Source organism: Pogoniulus pusillus, chromosome 35 (assembly GCF_015220805.1).
Source record: "Pogoniulus pusillus isolate bPogPus1 chromosome 35, bPogPus1.pri, whole genome shotgun sequence".
Taxonomy (NCBI): Eukaryota; Metazoa; Chordata; class Aves; order Piciformes; family Lybiidae; genus Pogoniulus; species Pogoniulus pusillus.
The window spans coordinates 2,100,137-2,119,149 of record NC_087298.1 but is presented as its reverse complement, the minus strand read 5'-3'; the positions used below and the strand labels follow the sequence as shown (position 1 = coordinate 2,119,149).

The window sequence follows — 19,013 nt, the reverse complement described above, 5'->3', positions numbered from 1 at the left end:
TAGAGGTCCAGGCTGTGCTGCCCTTCTACCCCAGCCCTCTGCTCGCTCTACAGAGCTAGAGGTCAAGGCTGTGCTGCCCTCCTGCCCCAGCCACAGGAAAAGATCAGATCCATAGAATGGTTTAGGTTGGAAGGGACCTCAAAGATCATCTAGTTCCAAGCCCTGCCATAGGCAAGGATACTTGTATCTGAGGAGTCAGTCCCAACCACAAGCACAGGCTCAGAGACCACTACAAACCAGATGTTTGGAGCTCAAAGCTCCACTGTCAAGCCTGTGTGTTTGGAGCTCAGAGCACACAGAGCAGAGAAGCCTTCAGTCACCAGCAACAAAGCTAAACTTGTCGCTCAGGTAGAAGGGGCTGGGACAGGAGAGTGACTGCTGCCCCTGCACACAACATGGAGAGCTCACCAGGTGCTCAGCCTGGCTGCCACTCACTCATCTAACACAGAACCAGATGTATCCTAGCAGATCTCTACTCAAGCCCAGGCTCCTCAGAGTGGTAGGACATACATGGGGCTACAGAACCCAGTAGATCCCTATCCTGCCCAGCTCCACAGTATGAGGACATACATGGGGACATGGAACCCACCAGGGTGCAGAAGTCGCATTTCCAGAGCACTTTTCAGGGAGCTGAGCAGCTGCTGCCTCTGGTTAGTCCTTTCCAGGCAGAATTTGAGGTCCTCCACAGCAGGCTTCGAATCTGGGAAATCTACAAAGCAAGCAGAGCTTAGAAACATGCCACACTCTATGGGAAGAGGAGAGAGACTGTGGCATGCCAGGAGATGGAGAGACACCTGTCCCTCATCTGAGCCCAGGGGTGGGTGAACACTGAGTTTCAGCACACTCAGCAGCCTGGACAGTGAGCAGAAATCAGTAACCAGAGCCTGAACCTCGATCCCCTGCAGACTGAGGTTAGTCAGGGCAGAGTCCCACCTACAACCAGACCTGAACCTCAGCACACAGAACCACAGAATGAACCAGGAGGAAAAGACCTTCAAGACCATTGAGTCCAACCTATCCACTAACACCTTCTCATTCACTAACCCATGGCACTAAGTGTCTCATGCAGTCTGCTTTTAAACACCTCCAGGGATGGGCACTCCACCACCTCCCTGGGCAGCCCATTCCAATGCCAATCACTCTCTCTGACAACAACTTCCTAACAACATCCAGCCTAGACCTGCCCTGGCACAGCTTCAGGCTGTGTCCCCCTGTTCTGTCGCTGGGTGCCTGGCAGCAGAGCCCAACCCCACCTGGCTACAGCCTCCCTGCAGGCAGCTGCAGGCAGCAATCAGCTCTGCCCTGAGCCTCCTCTGCTGCAGGCTGCACCCCCCCAGCTCCCTCAGCCTCTCCTCACAGGGCTGTGCTCCAGGCCCCTCCCCAGCCTTGCTGCCCTTCTCCAAACACCTTCCAGCACCTCAACAGCTCTCTTGAATGAAGGGGCCCTGGACAGCAGGCTGAGGGTCAGTTAGCCAAGCAGGGCCCCACCTACCCCGGATGATGCTGAAGAGCTCCTCGATGCGCATGCTGGCGTAGATGCGGTAGAAGAACCTCTGGACGTGGCAGCGCCAGCGCCTGAGGGTGCTGCTGGCTTCTGGAGAGGAGCGAGCCAAGGGACCATCTTGCAGGAACACCCTGCTGAGCCACCCAATCACCTTCTCAATCCACTGCAGCAGGAGAGGCAGAGCACAGAGATGGTGAATGCCATAGCTGGAGGCGCAACCACCTCCCACGATTGGAGTCACAGAAGAATCCCTGAGTGGTTTGGGTGGGAAGGGACCTTTAGAGCTCAACCAGTCCAACCCCCACCCACTCACCACGGACATCTGCAGCTAGAGCAGGTTGCTCAGAGCCCCAAACAACCTGACCTGCAATGGTTCCATGCATGGGGCATCTCCCACCTCTCTGGGCAACCTGGGCCAGGCTTTCACCACCCTCAGCGTCAAACATTTCTTCCTTGGATCTAATCAGAATCCCCCCTGAGATCCAACCCTACGTGGACAATGATGCCCAGGCCCCATGTTCCATAGGGAAGAACAAGCTCCTGCTTTCAGTGATGTTTTCCCCTTCCATCAACCCAGGCTGGTTCACACAGTAAGAATCAGCAGCTGCTGTAGTACTTCTACAGCGTTTTGGATGATGCTTATTGTGTGGGGTTTGGGCTTCCTTGGGGTCCAAGCAGGCTGATGAGGCTTGCAGGGTTGCCTCCCAGATCCCTTTGGAGTGCTGGAGAACAAGATTACATCTCCCAGCAGCCCCAGGAAAAAACAAGATGAGATTTTAAGGGTGGCCTTGACTCTCTTCCCAAACAAAGTCAATCCCTGATCCTCAGATTACGCTGCAGAAGTTGGCAGACCATCACCAGGCAGCTACCACAGCAAGCAAGAAACAAGCAGCCAGCTCCAGCTGCTCTCCTAATGCAGCCTGGCCTGGGCTGTAGCTGGGGAAAGCCCAGGTGAAAGCACCAGAGAGAGCCCCTGCAGATGTGTGTGAGCAAACAAGGCTGACTGAGGACTGCACAGGCACTGGGCTCCAGGAAGGACAGAGGACCTTCAAGAGCCTGCAGGGTGTTCTGCTCTTGCAGAGCTCCATTCTGGACCTGCAGAAGTACCCTCTGAAGGGCTTGCCAAACCCAGGAACAGGCTGCCCAGGGCAGTGGTGGGAGTCTCCATCCCTAGAGGGATTGAAAAGCCATGGGGACATGGTGCTGAGGGCTACGGACTTGGCAGTGCTGGGATTAGTGCTTGGACTCAATGACCTTAAAGGATTCTCCCAGCCTAAATGAATCGAAAAGGACCAAGGGACAGAGCTGGAACTGGTGCAGAGCACTCAGTTTTAAGGACTGCAATCATTATCAAACCAGGCCACTCTTCCTCTGAGTTTATCTTCTCAGAGTGCTGCTGCCACAGCCTGATTGGCAACTGCCACTCCAGACTGATGTGCCTGAGAGCTGAGGTGCTGCCAGCACTCCTCCTTCAACCACACTGCTGCAGTCTCCTGCTGTCCCTTTAGCTCTGCCAGCTTTGTACTAGTTCCATCTTTTTGTATCTTTCTAATTTGGATCCCACTCCTGCTGCTTCTTTCTGTTCCTAGAACCACAGAATCAGGCAGGTTGGAAGAGAGCTCCAAGCTCAGCCAGCACAACCTAGCACCCAGCCCTGCCCAACCAACCAGACCATGGCACTAAGTGCCCCAGCCAGGCTTGGCTTCAACACCTCCAGCCACACAGACTCCACCACCTCCCTGGGCAGCCCATTCCAATGCCAATCACTCTCTCTGACAACAGCTTCCTCCTAACAGCCACCCTGAACCTGCCCTGGCACAGCTCCAGGCTGTGTCCCCCTGTTCTGTTGCTGGGTGCCTGGCAGCAGAGCCCAACCCCACCTGGCTACAGCCTCCCTGCAGGCAGCTGCAGACAGCAATGAGCTCTGCCCTGAGCCTCCTCTGCTGCAGGCTGCACACCCCCAGCTCCCTCAGCCTCTCCTCACAGGGCTCTGCTCCAGGCCCCTCCCCAGCCTTGCTGCCCTTCTCCAAACACCTTCCAGCACCTCAACATCTCTATGCAGTGGAGGAGCCCAGAACTGGACACAGCTGGAGGGCAGAAGGGCTCTGCAGCGGGACCTTGACCGCCTGCACAGATGGGCAGAGGCCAATGGGATGGGGTTCAATAGCTCAAAGTGCAGGGTGCTGCACTTTGGCCACAACAACCCCATGCAGAGATACAGGCTGGGGTCGGAGTGGCTGGAGAGCAGCCAGACAGAGAGGGATCTGGGGGTACTGATTGATACCCGCCTGAACATGAGCCAGCAGTGTGCCCAGGTGGCCAAGAGAGCCAGTGGCATCCTGGCTTGTATCAGGAGTGGTGTGGTCAGCAGGAGCAGGGAGGTCATTCTGCCCCTGTACTCTGCACTGGTCAGACCACACCTCGAGTACTGCGTTCAGTTCTGGGCCCCCCAGTTTAGGAAGGACACTGAGATGCTTGAGCGTGTCCAGAGAAGGGCGACGAGGCTGGTGAGAGGCCTTGAGCACAAGCCCTACGAGGAGAGGCTTAGGGAGCTGGGGTTGTTTAGCCTGGAGAAGAGGAGGCTCAGGGGTGACCTTATTGCTGTCTACAACTACCTGAGGGGTGGTTGTGGCCAGGAGGAGGTTGCTCTCTTCTCTCAGGTGGCCAGCTCCAGAACAAGAGGACACAGCCTCAGGCTGCGCCAGGGGAAATTTCGGCTCGAGGTGAGGAGAAAGTTCTTCCCTGAGAGAGTCATTGGACACTGGAATGGGCTGCCTGGGGAGGTGGTGGAGTCGTCGTCCCTGGGGCAGTTCAAGGCAAGGTTGGATGTGGCACTTGGTGCCATGGTCTAGCCTTGGGCACTGTGGTAAAGGGTTGGACTTGATGATCTGTGAGGTCTCTTCCAACCTTGGTGATACTGTGATACTGTGATACTGTGATACAGCACTCAAGGGGTGGCCTGAGCAGTGCTGAGCACAGGGGCACAAGAACCTCCCTTGTCCTGCTGCCCACACTGCTCCTGAGCCAGCCCAGGATGCCATTGGCTCTGCTGCCCACTTGGGCACTGCTGCCTCCTCTTCAGCTCCTCTCTGCCAGCATCCCCAGCTCCCTCTCTGCCTGCCTGCTCTCAGCCACTCTGGCCCCAGCCTGTAGTGCTGCTTGAGGTTGTTGTGGCCAAAGTATTGGTTTAGCCTTTTCAATGTTCTCTCCCTAACCCTGACATGCTCTGACATTCTGTAGTCAAACAGGTTGGGCTGAAAAGGTCTGCAAGGGGACACAAGCAGAAGAGTTCCATTTTCTCCAGCACCCTTAAACTGTCCTTAAACAATCCTCAGCTGTGCTAGTTTGAAGCAGGCTAGAATGTTTTGGTGAGAGAAAGTAGATAATTGGCTATGAAAGGAAAACCTGGGGGTGTCTCTTCTCTCACAGTCCCACTGAGAAGTATGGGAACAAGAAATAAAACATTAGATAACATTCTCCATTTTGTTCTCACTTTGCTTTTGCCTTCAGACCTGGCCACATCTCCTTAACCTCACTGCCACTAACCTTGCTCCTTAACCTCTTGGCTGCACCTCTATTCTTTCTCAAGATTGGGGTAAGGTTGAGAGGGGCAGAGGGAGGTGTTGGGGTGGTTTGAGAACCCCTCCTGGGGACTCAGGTTTCTGGGAGGGGAGTTGTGCTTCTGTATTACTTTTTCCTTTGTATATTTCTGTCTATAACTGTACATACTGTAAATAGCTGCTTGTATATTGTGCTGCTGTAAATAAATAGCTTCATTGATATTCCCAGAATACATCTGAGTTAGCTGGGGCATTTCCAAAAGTGGGGGAGGGTGGGTGGGGAACAGCCTAAACCACCACATCAGGTCACCCAAAAGCATTTCACACGAGGTCTAATAAAATGAGTGATGATGTCTGGAGATGACAACAGCTGCTGTGGGGAAGAGTGAGGAGATGCACTGAAGTGAGGTGGGGGTTGGGCTCTGCTCCCCAGTATCAGGTGATAGAAGGAGAGCAAATGGCCTGAAATTGTACCAGGGGAGGGTTAGGTTGGAGATGAAGAAAAATGCCTTTGCTGCAAGAATAGTCAGGGCCTGGCACAGGCTGCCCAGGGAGGTGCTGGAGTCCCCATCCCTGGAGGTGTTCTTCAAGGATGTGCCCATGGCACCTGGGGCCATGGTTCAGTGGCCATGGTGGTGCTGAGCTGCTGCTTGGACTGGATGACCTTAGAGGCCTTTTCCAACTGAAACAATTCTCTGATCCTCTTTATTTCACCCAGGATCACACCCAAGCAGGGAGCCAGAGCAGTTCAGCTCCTTCCAGCTGTCCCTTCACAGCAGCTGTGTTCCCCTTGCTGCAGCTACCTCCTGATGGAGTGGAATGGAGCCAGCCCAGAGGCTGCCTCTAGCCCTGGCACCTGTGGTGTCAGCTCTGCTCATCACATGGAGCTTCCTGACTGAAATCCCACACCTTTCATTGGCACTGTACCTCATCCCTGCCACCAGCACCCAGATGTGTGCACCTGAGCACATGGTTTAGTGGCCACGGTGGTGTTGGGTTGCTGCTTGGAGTGGATGATCTCAGAAGCCTTTTCCAACCCAAACAAGTCTCTGACTCTGTGACCTCAGGGCAAGCACAGAGAGCAGCCTGGGTTGCATGGCAACCTGACCTCACACTCTGCTCCTCCATACAGGCAAAGGCAAAGTCATGCACCGAGGAACACAGAGCACAGGGCAGGCCTACAGAGGCAGGACTGCACCCTGCAAAAGCCATCGCCCAGAGGGGAGGTTTGTTTCAAGGTCACACTGAGTAAACAGCCTAACAAAGGCTCAGTTTAAGGCTGCAGGAAAACTACTGGGTGGGTGCCAGGAAGCGTTTTAACTCTGCATGCAGCCTACTGGTGAGATCAAGAGCAGAGGATCACCTCCCACCTTTGCTTCAGACTTTAAAGGGATGCTGAAAAGTTGGAAACCAGAAAGGAAGCAGCAACAGAAATGCAGCTGAGCCCAGCTGCAGAGAGGGCTCCCTGCAGGCTCGCTGGCACTGCATGCTCTGGGGCTTTGTAAAGCAGCAATTCCCTCACTGCCAGGGGCCAAGTGAAACAATTACAGAACCATTTTGGTTGGAAAAGACCTTTCAGGTCATCGAGTCCAGCTGTTAGCCTAACACTGCCAGGTCACTACTAAATCCTGTCCACATCTCCATGGCTTTTCAATCCCTCCAAGGGTGGTGACTCCACCACTGCCCCGAGCAGCCTGTTCCAAGGCCTGACAATGCTTTTAAGAAACAAGTTGTTGCTCCTGCCCAACCTAAGCCTCCCCTGGTTTAACTTGAGGCCATTTCTTTTCCTCCTGCTGCCCCAGGGGCCATGGCCACATCTTTCAAGAACACCTCCAGGCATGGGGACTCCAGCACCTCCCTGGGCAGCCTGTGCCAATCCCTGACCACTCCTGCAGCAAAGACATTTTCCCTCATCTCTAAGCTAACCCTCCCCTGGCACAATTTCAGGCCATTTGCTCCCCATCTATCACCTGATATTGGGGAGAAGAGTGCAACCCCCACCTGGCTCCAACCTCCATTCAAGGCACTGTAGAGAGCCAGAAGGTCTCACTTCAGCCTCCCTTTCTCCAGACTGAACTGCATTCCCCTCAGCTGCTCCTCAAAAGACCTGTGCTGTAGATTCTTCCCCTGCTTCACTACACAGGCCAGAGCAAACCTTCCCCTCTAACACCAACTGAAACAGGGAGCTTTAACCACCCCTTCTGCCAGGGAAGGGGCAAGTCACAGCCCTGGCCTAGGAGCTCTCAGCTGTGTGCTGCTTAGAGGCTAACTGGAATATTTTAATGAGAGAAATCAGATTGTTGGCTGTGAAAAGAGAACAAGGTGATGTCTGTGTTAGCCATTCGTCCTGCTGGGACACACACACACAGATGTGGCTCTCTCTGCCTGCTGTCACCCTGTTAACTCTTCTGCCTGGCCCTGCACATTTCCAACTCATCATAGAATCATAGAATCAACCAGGTTGGAAGAGACCTCCAAGATCATCCAGTCCAACCTAGCACCCAGCCCTATCCAGTCAACCAGACCATGGCACTAAGTGCCTCAGCCAGTCTTTGCTTGGACACCTCCAGGCACGGTGCCTCCACCACCTCCCTGGGCAGCCCATTCCAATGCCAATCACTCTCTCTGTGAAGAACTTCCTCCTAACATCCAGCCTAGACCTACCCCAGCACAACTTGAGACTGTGTCCCCTTGTTCTATTGCTGGTTGCCTGGGAGAAGAGGCCACCCCCCACCTGGCTACAATGTCCCTTCAGGTAGTTGTAGACAGCAATAAGATCACCCCTGAGCCTCCTCTTCTCCAGGCTGCACACCCCCAGCTCCCTCAGCCTCTCCTCATAGGCTTTGTGCTCCAGGCCCCTCCCCAGCTTTGTTGCCCTTCTCTGGACACGCTCCAGCACCTCAACATCTCTCTTGAATTGAGGGGCCCAGAACTGGACACAGAATCATTCTGCTTCCAACACCCCTTGCTGACCTTTCAGCTCACCCTGCACCTAAGAGAGATTCTGAGATAAGGGAGAGGGTAGAAAGAAGGTGGAAAGGTGGCTGGGAGCCCCTCCTGGGCTCTCTGACTTCTGGGAGGGCTCTTGTATTGCTTTTAGCTTGTATGTAACTGCAGACAGCTGTAAATACCTGTATAGTACTGTACATATCTGCCTGTAGCCTGTGCTAAGCTGCAAGTACACAAAGCTTCATTGCTCACCTTCCAGCTGCCAGTGTAGTCTGGGTGAAGCCTTGTGTGTGTGGGGGCAGGTGAGGCCCAGAACCGCTACAAGGTGGGACCCACTTGTGGGAGAACTCTCCCGCAGCGGGACAGGAGCTGTAAACATGAGGGACATGTCCTTGAGCTTGCTGGCTCAGGCAGCCAGGCTGTGCACAAGTGAGCAACCCATGCACACCTGCAGGGAGCTGGACCTGCCAGCCCCTGGGGCAGACACAGCTCCAGGGGGCTGAGCCAGCCAACCCCCTGGGGTGGGAACCACAGATTGTTTTTGGCACAGGGCAACCTATCTGTACCTTGCATGTGGCTCTGGGCCAATCTGTGCCGTCCACTTGTGCCAGCCCCAAACTAATGGTATGCACCTCCTCTGAGCACTATGTAAGAGTGTGTCAGCCCATGGCTTGGATGGCAACACTCTGTGCTGGGTTAGGAACTGGCTGGAGGGCAGAGCCCAGAGAGTGGTGGTGAATGGTGCCACATCCAGCTGGCAGCTGTCACTAGTGGTGTCCCTCAGGGATCTGTGCTGGGCCCCATCCTCTTTAACATCTTCATAGATGATCTGGATGAGGGCATGGAGTCAGTCATCAGCAAGCCTGCAGATGACACCAAGCTGGGGGCAGATGTGGCTGGGTTGGAGGGCAGAAGGGCTCTGCAGCAGGACCTTGACTGCCTGCACAGATGGGCAGAGTCCAAGGGGATGGAGTTCAATAGCTCCAAGTGCAGGGTGCTGCACTTTGGCCACAGCAACCCCATGCAGAGATACAGGCTGGGGTCGGAGTGGCTGAGAGCAGCCAGACAGAGAGGGATCTGGGGGTGCTGATTGATACCTGCCTGAACATGAGCCAGCAGTGTGCCCAGGTGGCCAAGAGAGCCAGTGGCATCCTGGCCTGCATCAGGAATGGTGTGGCCAGCAGGAGCAGGGAGGTCATTCTGCCCCTGTACTCTGCACTGGTTAGACCACACCTTGAGTGCTGTGTTCAGTTCTGGGCCCCCCAGTTTAGGAGGGACATTGAGATGCTTGAGTGTGTCCAGAGAAGGGCAACGAGGCTGGGGAGAGGCCTTGAGCACAGCCCTATGAGGAGAGGCTGAGGGAGCTGGGATTGGTTAGCCTGGAGAAGAGGAGGCTCAGGGCAGACCTTATTGCTGTCTGCAACTACCTGAGGGGAGGCTGTGGCCAGGAGGAGGTTGCTCTCTTCTCTCAGGTGGCCAGCACCAGAACAAGAGGACACAGCCTCAAGCTGTGCCAGGGGAGATTTAGGCTGGAGGTGAGGAGAAAGTTCTTCCCTGAGTCATTGGACACTGGAATGGGCTGCCCGGGGAGGTGGTGGAGTCGCCGTCCCTGGAGCTGTTCAAGGCAGGACTGGACGTGGCACTTGGTGCCATGGTCTGGCCTTGAGCTCTGTGCTAAAGGGTTGGACTTGATGATCTGTGAGGTCTCTTCCAGCCCTGATGATACTGTGACACTGTGATAAGAGGCTTCACTACCCTAATAAAGCTGTACTGATGCACAGAAGCTACTGAGTCGAGTCGTCAGTGCCCCGATCTCGCCTCTCGCCAGCCTCCGGACTCCGACACCCACTTCTAGTCAGAGCTGCAAAACCAGCAGGGGAGCAGCTGCACGGCCCCGGCTGCCCACAGCCCTGGCTGCCCGCAGGCCCTCCTCACCTCCTGGAACTCGCTGAGGAAGGAGTGTTCGTACTCGCCCCTGCACCGCTGCTCCATCCTCTCCTCGATCATCCTGTGCAGGATGGTGGTGACGGCGTCGGCGCTCACCCGCTCCAGCAGGTGCAGCTGGCGCCTGCAGGCAGACAGGAGGGGAGCAGAGCAGTGAGCAAAGAAAGAGCATCCACACACCTGCAGGCACCCTCCCCCTCTGGAGCCGGCGGCCCACGCCTGCCCCTTCCTTTACAGGCTCCGAGAAACACACACACAACACACCCAGCACACTGCTGCCAGCCTGACCTCAGAGAGGTTGGCTCTGAGTGACCCAAACCTTTGTAATTTCACAGGTTCATAGAACGCGTTGGAAGGGACCTTATAAAGCTCATCCAGTGCCAAGCCCCTGCCATGGGCAGGGACCCCTCCCACCAGCACAGCTTGCTCAAGGACTCATCCAAGCCTGGCCTCCAACACCTGAAGGGTGGTTGTGGCCAGGAGGAGGTTGCTCTCTTCTCTCAGGTGGCCAGCACCAGAACAAGAGGACACAGCCTCAGGCTGCGCCAGGGGAGATTTAGGCTGGAGGTGAGGAGAAAGTTCTTCCCTGAGAGAGTCATTGGGCACTGGAATGGGCTGCCCGGGGAGGTGGTGGAGTCGCCGTCCCTGGAGCTGTTCAAGGCAGGACTGGACGTGGCACTTGGTGCCATGGTCTGGCCTTGAGCTCTGTGCTAAAGGGTTGGACTTGATGGTCTGTGAGGTCTCTTCCAACCCTGATGATACTGGGATACCTCCAGGGAGGGGACAGCCACAGCCTCCCTGGGCAACCTGTGCCAGTCTCTCCCCACCCTCACTCTCAACAACTTCTTCCTCATCGCCACTCTCCCCTCTCCCAGCTCAAAGCCATTGTCCTTCATCCTGGCACACTCAGCCCTTGTCAGAAGTCCCTCCCCAGCTCTGCTGGAGCCCCTCCAGGTACTGGAAGGCTGCTCTAAGGTCTCCCTGCAGCCTTTTCCAGGCTGGACAGCCCCAACTCTCCCAGCCTGGCCCCCATACGGGAGCTTCTCCAGCCCTCTAAGCATCTTCATGTCCCTCCTCTGGACTTGCTCCTAGCAGTTCCATGTCCTTCTTGTGCTGGGCTTCCCAGAACCTGGACACTGGGGGGGTCTCATGAGAGCAGAGGCAGGGAACCACCTCCCAGTCCTGCAGGACATGAAGCATTTGTATCTTTGCAGACAGAAAACCTTAGAGCAAGAGGAAGATACTCTCATATCCAAGGAGTGGATCTTTCTGTCTAAAGATCTGCTCTAGGTCCACCACCTGCTGGCAAGCAGCTGTGTCAAGTTCCCTCCCCAGCACTGCCACTCAGCCTGACCTCACACATCCCTCCTCCTGCTTTCAGCCACTAGAAAACCCCACCCAGCCCAGCTGCCTGCTCCGAGTGACAGCTTCCACCTGCAACCCCCACGTACAGGATGTCATTGAGCTGCTGAAACTGCTCCATGGCTTTGGGGCACCAGCACTGCTCTCTCTTGCTGCTGCAGCCGGCGCACAGCAGGCCCTCCCCTCCCTCCTCCGTGTCGCTCTCCTGCTCCGCCTCGCTCATGCTGCTCTCGCACTCGCTGCTTCCATCTTCTCCCTTCCTCCACTGCCTCATGTAGATCTTGAAAGTGCGGCTGTAGAACTGCTGGATCATCTCCTGGAAGGACTTGGTAGTGGAGAAGAAGAGGATAGCTTTGAACATGGTGTAGACCTTTTCGTGCAGCATCTGGGCACCTGTGCCCAGCAGCAAGCCTGCCTTGGTCCACCTCTCCAGAAGCTCCAGGCTGTTCAGGTAAGGGTCCAGGCGGCACTTGAGGAGGCAGAACGCGTCCAGGAGCAGCGAGGAGCACTGGGCCTCCTCGGCTGTGTTTTCATACTGGTTGATGCCATTCCAGAACTCGGGACCTATGTTCACCTGAAGGTCTGTCTGCAGCACCTCAGTGAACCACTCCTCCACGACCGAGTGCAAGTTGTAGCACCGCAGCACCTCCAGGGCTGACCGCAGCTCAGCATCCTTCAGCGGCCCCACCGGCTCGGACCTCGGCGCTGCCTGGAGAGCAGAGACTCCAATTTTAGCCGCACAAAGCCCTCCCCGGGAGGGCCTGTGGCAGACCACTGGTCCCAAGGAGCAGGGACCAAATGCACATGGACTCTGCTGTCGATCCTGCTGGGCCCCCGCCTGCAGCTGGAAGCCAAGCGCCCATCCCCCGGCAGCCCAGCGCTGGCCACTGCTGTCCCCCTGGGGGCTGCCGCAGGGCCCCGGCCCTGGCTGGGAGGTGGCTGTTGAGGCACTCAGCTCTGCCCAGAGGGGCAGGGGCCACTTTCAGCTCCCCCCAGGAGCCAGGGGGCAAACCCCACTCTGGTCAGTGTGAGCTGCCTCAGGGAGGGAGAAGAAGCACAACACCTTTGTGGCTCTCCTGCCCAGTGCCGTGCGGGAAGAAGGGGACACGGCTGGACGCGCCTGGCCCTTCCCTGGCACCCCCCGGAGCAAAGCGGCCGCCAGAGCCTTCCCTTCTCGCTGCGCAGCTCCCGGATCCCCCCCGCCCCCGGCCCAAAACCCGGACCCGGGAGTGGAGGGGACAAAACTGGGACCGCCTTAGCCACCGAGGGACACAGGGAGCGGGCACCGGGAAGGGAGCGGGTACCGGGAAGGGAGCGGGCACCGGGAAGGGAGCGGGCACCGGGAAGGGAGCGGGCACCGGGAAGGGAGCGGGCACCGGGAAGGGAGCGTCCTGCCCCAGCCCTCCCCCCGGCCCCTGCCGCCCTCCCCTGGGCACGGGGTCAGGCCCAGCCCCCCCGCAGCCCCCAGCCCCCCGCCTGGCTCACCAGCCCCAGGGCAACGTGCGGCACCAGGGCGGTGCTGAGCGTGTGCCAGGCGGCCGAGAGCTCGGCGCCCGCCGGCCGCTCCATCGGGCCCCGCCGCAGGAAGAGGCGGAGCGCGGCGGAGCGTTGGGCCGGGCCGCGGCATGGGCAGGGCCGGGGCCATGAGCGGGGCCGGGCTGGGGGCGGCGGTGCGGGGCTACAACGCGGAGCTGCAGGAGGGTGAGCGGCGGCGCCGGGGCCGGCGGCGGGGTGGCGGTGGGGGCTGGGCTTGACCGGTCGGTGCCGCGCAGGGCTGGCGGAGCTGCGCGGCCGGCGGCAGGAGCTGAGCGGCCGCATCCGGGAGGAGGAGGCGGAGCGGGACCGGCTGCAGGGGCGGATCGTGGCGCTCACCAAGCGGCTGCTCCGCACCAGCGACAGCCTGGCCCAGCACCTGGCCGAGCGCGCCCAGCTCGACGCCGTGATCGCCGAGACCGAGGCGGCTTGCGGCCAGGTAACGCCCTGGGGCCAGGTAACCCGCAAGGGCCAAGCACCCCGCACACGGTAAAGTATCCCCCGGCACTACCAGGTACCCTGTACACGGTGAAGTGCCCCCTGAGCCCAGAGTCGCCCCGTCCAGGGCTCCCCAGGCGTTCCCAGGGCCACTCGTGCTGTACCGTCGCTGTTAACAGGGAGGCTGAGCGTGGGCTCGGCTCGGTGCTGGCTTGGGCTCGGCGGGAGCCTGTTGGGAGTTCCATCGGCGTGGGGCTGGGAGCGGAGCCCTGCGAGAGCAGCGCTTGCAGGGGAGAAAGTGGAGGAAACCAGAAGCAGGACCCTGACCCGGGGGATGATCGATGGATGCAGGTATCGCACTGTGGTCACAGCTCTTGGGCTGTTAAGTGCTCCTCCTGCCCAACTTTTGATGTGGTTCTCTACCTCTCTAATGCAATAGTATCATTAAGTGTTGGACTAGTAAAGGAGTGGGAAAGAGGCAAAAAGGATCATAGAATCAGCCAGGCTGGAAGGGAGCTCCAAGCTCAGCCAGCCCAACCTAGCACCCAGCCCTGCCCAACCAACCAGACCATGGCACTAAGTGCCCCAGCCAGGCTTGGCTTCAACACCTCCAGCCACAGAGACTCCACCACCTCCCTGGGCAGCCCATTCCAATGCCAATCACTCTCTCTGCCAACAACTTCCTCCTAACATCCAGCCTAGACCTGCCCTGGCACAGCTTGAGCCTCTGTCCCCTTGTTCTGCCCCTGGCAGCAGAGCCCAACCCCACCTGGCTACAGCCTCCCTGCAGGCAGCTGCAGACAGCAATGAGCTCTGCCCTGAGCCTCCTCTGCTGCAGGCTGCACACCCCCAGCTCCCTCAGCCTCTCCTCACAGGGCTGTGCTCCAGGTCCCTCCCCAGCCTTGCTGCCCTTCTCTCAACACCTTCCAGCACCTCAACAGCTCTCTGGAGTTGAGGAGCCCAGAACTGGACACAGCACTCAAGGTGTGGCCTGAGCAGTGCTGAGCACAGGGGCACAAGAACCTCCCTTGTCCTGCTGCCCACACTGCTCCTGAGCCAGCCCAGGATGCCATTGGCTCTGCTGCCCACCTGGGCACTGCTGCCTCCTCTGCAGCTCCTCTCTACCAGCACCCCCAGCTCCCTCTCTGCCTGGCTGCTCTCAGCCACTCTGGCCCCAGCCTGTAGTGCTGCTTGGGGTTGTTGTGGCCAAAGTGCAGAATCCTGCCCTTGGCCTTGTTCAGTCTCATCCCCTTGGCCTCTGCCCACCCATGCCAGGTCCCTCTGCAGGGCTCTCCTACCCTCCAACAGATCAACACCTGCTCCTAGCAGGCCACTTTCTTGTGATCTTCCCTCTGTTGATAAGGAGGAGCTGTTTGGTTCAGGAGTTAGTTTGGTTCATCCTTCCCCTTCTACTTGCCTGCACTCTCCTCCTTTTCACATGTGGCTTTTTAATGTGGCCACTAGTCAGATCCAGGTCATCTCCTGCAGTCATTACTTTACTGTGACAGATGAGGCTGAAGCCATTTTTTCACCTTACTTCAAGCTCTGATGGTTTGGGGTCAAGGTGGGGATGCTTAGATCCAAATTTAACAGCTTAGAAGTGTGTGGTAAAGCTACACAAAGCCCCAGCAGCATTCAAAAGAAACCTGACCTCAGGTACAAGTCACAGCTTGTGTTCAGAGAAAGGGAAAGAGAGTTGCAGCAGGTAAAAAGCAGTGGCGGTGGTGAGAAGACTCACAGCCACCCTGTGACCAGGAACAGTTCCTGTCCTGTGGGTGCACATCTCTTGTAACTGCACTGCTTGCCTTCCCCCAGCCCCTGGCAGCTGCAGAACTCCACCTTCCTCCATGAACAAGGTATCAAGATCCTTGCATTGTACTGGTGTCTTGTCCTGCAGGGCACTTACCTTCAGCTCCCATCCCTTAGTGCTTTCCACAGGCTCACAGGTGCTCCTTCAGCTCTGCCTTCACACTGTTAAGAGTTGTCCACTCTGCTTAAGCTAAGCTGCTGAGGTGGTCAGCCACTGAGGGAGCTGGGGCTGGTTAGTCTGAAGATGAGGCTGAAGGCAGACTTCATTGCTGTCTACAGCTATCAGAAAAGAGGCTGTGGAGAGGCTGCTGCTGGTCTCTTCTTATAGGCAATTAGTGATAAAACAGTAAGGAATGGCCTCCAGCAGCAGCAGGGTAGGTTTAGACTGGACATTAGGAACATTTTTTGCCCATCAGGAGTGGTCAGGCACTGGAATGAGCTGCCCAGGGAGGTGCTGGAGTCACCAGCCCTAGATGTGTTTAAAAGTCCTTTGGATGTGGTGCTTGGGGATAGGGTTGAAGGGTGAACTTTGTAGAGTAGGGATAATGGTTGGACTTGGTGATCCCGAGGGGCTTTGCCAGCCTGCATGGTTCTGTGGTTCTGTGACAGGCAGCAAGGTCTTCCAAACCTGCTGCAGCCTTGCTTCCTAGGGAGCCTTGGGTTACAGACACTGGGAACTGAAAATGGGAAATTAACGACATGAAAGACTTGGTCTGGGTTAAGGGCATTGAGAAGTTGGAATTAGTTCTGAAGCAAGAGTGGAAGACAGCTCTAACTGTCAGTGGTGCAGCTGAGCACAACTTAGTACTGATCTGAAAAGCCCAAATGAGAGAAAAGGAGAAGGGGAGCAGGAGAGAGAAAAGGAGAGAGGGGGGCAGGAGAGAGAAAAGGGGAGAGGGGGGGCAGGAGAGAGAAAAGGGGAGAGGGGGGGCAGGAGAGAGAAAAGGGGAGAGGGGGGGCAGGAGAGAGAAAAGGGGAGAGGGGGGGCAGGAGAGAGAAAAGGGGAGAGGGGGGGCAGGAGAGAGAAAAGGGGAGAGGGGGGGCAGGAGAGAGAAAAGGGGAGAGGGGGGGCAGGAGAGAGAAAAGGGGAGAGGGGGGACAGGAGAGAGAAAAGGGGAGAGGGGGGACAGGAGAGAGAAAAGGGGAGAGAAAAGCCATGTCCAAAACACAGAAGTTCACCCCACAGCAGGAAGTTCTCTGCCTCACTCTCCAAGACACAAAATGCTTGAGGGGTTTTGCACTCAGGACCTGGGCAGGACCCAGTGAGCCCCCTCTAGCTATTGCCGCAGCGAGACAGGATGAGATGTCACCGACAGAGCGTAAGGGCTGCAAGGTAAGGCAGCTGGATTTGGAAGGAACTCACCAGAGAAACACTTAATTTGTGTAAAAATAAGCTATTTTTATTTCTTTCTCTCCCAGATACTGGAGGCAGTGCCAGATGACCTGAAGCAGGGGTGTGCTGGTAAAGCCAGTGAGGCATCAAACACTTGAAAAGGACAGCAAGCACGTGAAGAGAAGCATGGCTAAGCGGCTTTAATAAAAGTCTTTGCTTTGCAGAGGTCAATTTTCCTTTCAGATGCACTTTGGTATTAGTTAGAGCTCTACTAAAGTTAATGCTCAAATGCTAGGGGTGAGGGTGGGCATCTACAAAACCCAATACCCTTTGTTTTGAGCACAGTGACACTGAAGCGTAGCCCAGGAGGCGAGTTCTCAGCTAACGCCCTTGCAGAGCATTCACCTTGCTCTGCCAAGAGCTAGCTCAGGGTTCATCTGCTACACACAGGGGTTGGAGGGCAAGGCCAGGTAGTGCAAAGGCAGCACTCAGTGAGGTGCCAATCACAGCTGCAAGGTAGAGCAGGTGAACTGGCAGAAGTGGGCAGCATCCTGGGGTGCCAGGCTTTCCTTTTCAGAAGCAGGCTGCACTCCTGCACCTCCACCGAGCCTGCCCTGACCAGAGGACTTGTAGGCACCGAGCTCACTGAGGACAGCACACAGAGCACCAGAGCAGCTTTGCACTTGGCTGAAGTCACTGGAAGAAGCTGCAGGGCAGGGTTGGCGTTAGAATTCCTCGTCCATCAGAGCAGAACGAGGACAGGACAGTTCAGGCACCTTGTTCTCAACTTTAACTGCCAACTTTTGCTTCACCACCTGCTCAGCTGCACACCATCAGAGAGGGCTGCTTTAACTGACCTGAGCCTGCCCACAGTGCTCCCTGGGACCATCTCTGTCAGAAGAGCTCTGTGTGGCCTTTTTCTTCCAGTACAGTTTCTGGGCTCCTCTGGCTGTGTGCAGCTCCCAGCCGCAGGCAGTGCTCAGTGTTCACTCACCCCTTAACTCTAGCACTCACCAACAGCCCTGCAGTTTGCCACCTACCCCAGTCTCAGCACCTTGTTCTGAAGTGTTTCACTGGTGGAGGAAGCTCAGCAGATGCCCTTCACTGCTCTTCCCAGGGTGCTTTTGTCACTGGTAGATGATGCACTGCCAGCCACACGCTGATCCTGGGAGGTCACACAGGGAACTGAGCTTGACTTAGCTTGGAAAGGACAAGTGCAAGGAGGTGGAAACTTCCTTTGTGGCCCCTCCAGCCAAGACCTAACAAACTGCTGAACATCTCATGCCTCTTTTTCTTTTGTTTTGCATTATCTTTCCAGGAATATTTAGGCACCCAGGGCACAGCTAGAAGCAGGTAAGTCCTCACATGTAGTCCTGACTGCTAGCAGAACAACCTTCCTCCTGCTGCTACAACACACACCAAGAGAAGTGCAAGGCGTGCAGAGCATTAGCTCCCAGACCAGCATCACCTTGAGCAGACATTCACCATCCATCTACAACAGCCAAACCAATGAAGGCAATCCAAGATGCCAGCCTGTTCCTCTGGATAGTGCCATGTGCTGGGGTACCACTCATAAAGCCCAGAGAGGCCACATCTATTCCAGCTGCATCTCCTTTAATCCCAGCAGTACAAACCACGTTAGCAGCAGTGTTCTGTCTTCTCCAGAGTGCAATTTTGACCCTGAGTTTACAGTAGTAGAAAACTGAAATGGAAGAGTCTAGCAGATTCCTTTGCATATTGGCTGCATTAAACAATTACAGTAGAACTATAAAACCCCTAGAAAAACAAAAACCATATTCCTTGTTCAAGTTCTGCAGAAGAAAGGAGTGGAGTTGCCCTCCTGTGCTTTGGAGGAGCAGTGCAAAAATGACACCTAAAGCTAAAGGCTTTTAATTCCCCTTCCCACCTCCCATCCCTCAGATGGTGTCTTCAGCTTCCTTCCTTCATGGGAACATGACTGGCACATGAGTTCCATGGTGGTTCAGTGAGACTACAAACCCAAAACCAAACCAAGAACAAGCCATGAACCTTTTAGGGATTTCCAGACTGCCCCCCAAATCCCAGCAGCTCACTGCCCAGGCACTCCCAGTGCTGCAGCTCCAGAACCATTCCTCAGTGAGGCCTTTGCTGCGGGAAGGGTCCCAAACACCATCCAGACCCCGCAGAAAGCCTGAAGGAGTGGACTCAGATAAGCACTGAGGGGACCTACATCCATCCTGGGATTACAGCTCTGCCCTTAAGACACTATCAGTGGCTGATCTTGAACAAGGAATATGCAAGGCCACAGGTAGAATAAATCATTATGCCTCAGAAGTAGTAGTTAGGTCCCAGGATCCAGTGCAAATATTCTCCAGAGATGCCCAGCAGCATCTAGTCCACCATTGGCATCGAGATCCAACGAAAACTGCGGGGAGGGAGGGACCCGGGAGCTGTTCCCGCGGGGCTTGCATGGGCACCGGGAAGGTGCACTGGCAGGGGGCGTCCAGCAGCCGCTGCTGCAGGCTGCAAGATGAAGCCATCAAAAATAGAGAGCAGGCTCGCTGCTGAAATCCGAGAGCTTGCCCTTCTCCGCAGGGGTGAG

At 56.4% G+C, this 19,013-nt stretch overlaps 3 protein-coding genes across 5 annotated transcripts in view; 1 reads left to right on the top strand and 2 right to left on the bottom strand.

Moving 5' to 3' along the window:
• ANAPC2 (anaphase promoting complex subunit 2) overlaps window positions 1-12,925 on the bottom strand; it is a 22,622-nt gene extending 9,697 nt beyond the window's left edge. The window contains exons 1-5 of the mRNA XM_064170851.1: window positions 12,805-12,925; window positions 11,409-12,028; window positions 9,949-10,081; window positions 1,493-1,667; window positions 590-709 (exon numbers count right to left, since the gene is read on the bottom strand). Coding sequence (XP_064026921.1) covers window positions 590-709; window positions 1,493-1,667; window positions 9,949-10,081; window positions 11,409-12,028; window positions 12,805-12,888 — 1,132 coding nt within the window. The 5' untranslated portion in view covers window positions 12,889-12,925. The remainder of the gene's footprint in view (window positions 1-589; window positions 710-1,492; window positions 1,668-9,948; window positions 10,082-11,408; window positions 12,029-12,804) is intronic.
• LOC135190001 (microtubule nucleation factor SSNA1-like) lies at window positions 12,852-16,663 on the top strand. Of its 2 annotated transcripts, XM_064170852.1 has the most exons (4): window positions 12,852-13,020; window positions 13,092-13,341; window positions 13,470-13,641; window positions 16,519-16,663. In XM_064170852.1, exons 1-4 carry the CDS (start codon window positions 12,945-12,947, stop codon window positions 16,588-16,590), a joined length of 570 nt encoding a protein of 189 aa, XP_064026922.1. In that variant the 5' UTR covers window positions 12,852-12,944; the 3' UTR covers window positions 16,591-16,663. The 2 variants fall into 2 exon arrangements, with proteins under 2 accessions (XP_064026922.1, XP_064026923.1); XM_064170853.1 differs by lacking the exon at window positions 13,470-13,641 and having other exon boundaries at window positions 12,862-13,020.
• Window positions 16,478-19,013, bottom strand: part of TPRN (taperin) — a 33,373-nt gene continuing 30,837 nt past the window's right edge. For both annotated transcript variants that reach the window (XM_064170849.1, XM_064170850.1), the window contains exon 4: window positions 16,478-19,013. In XM_064170849.1, coding sequence (XP_064026919.1) covers window positions 18,951-19,013 — 63 coding nt within the window. In that variant the 3' untranslated portion in view covers window positions 16,478-18,950.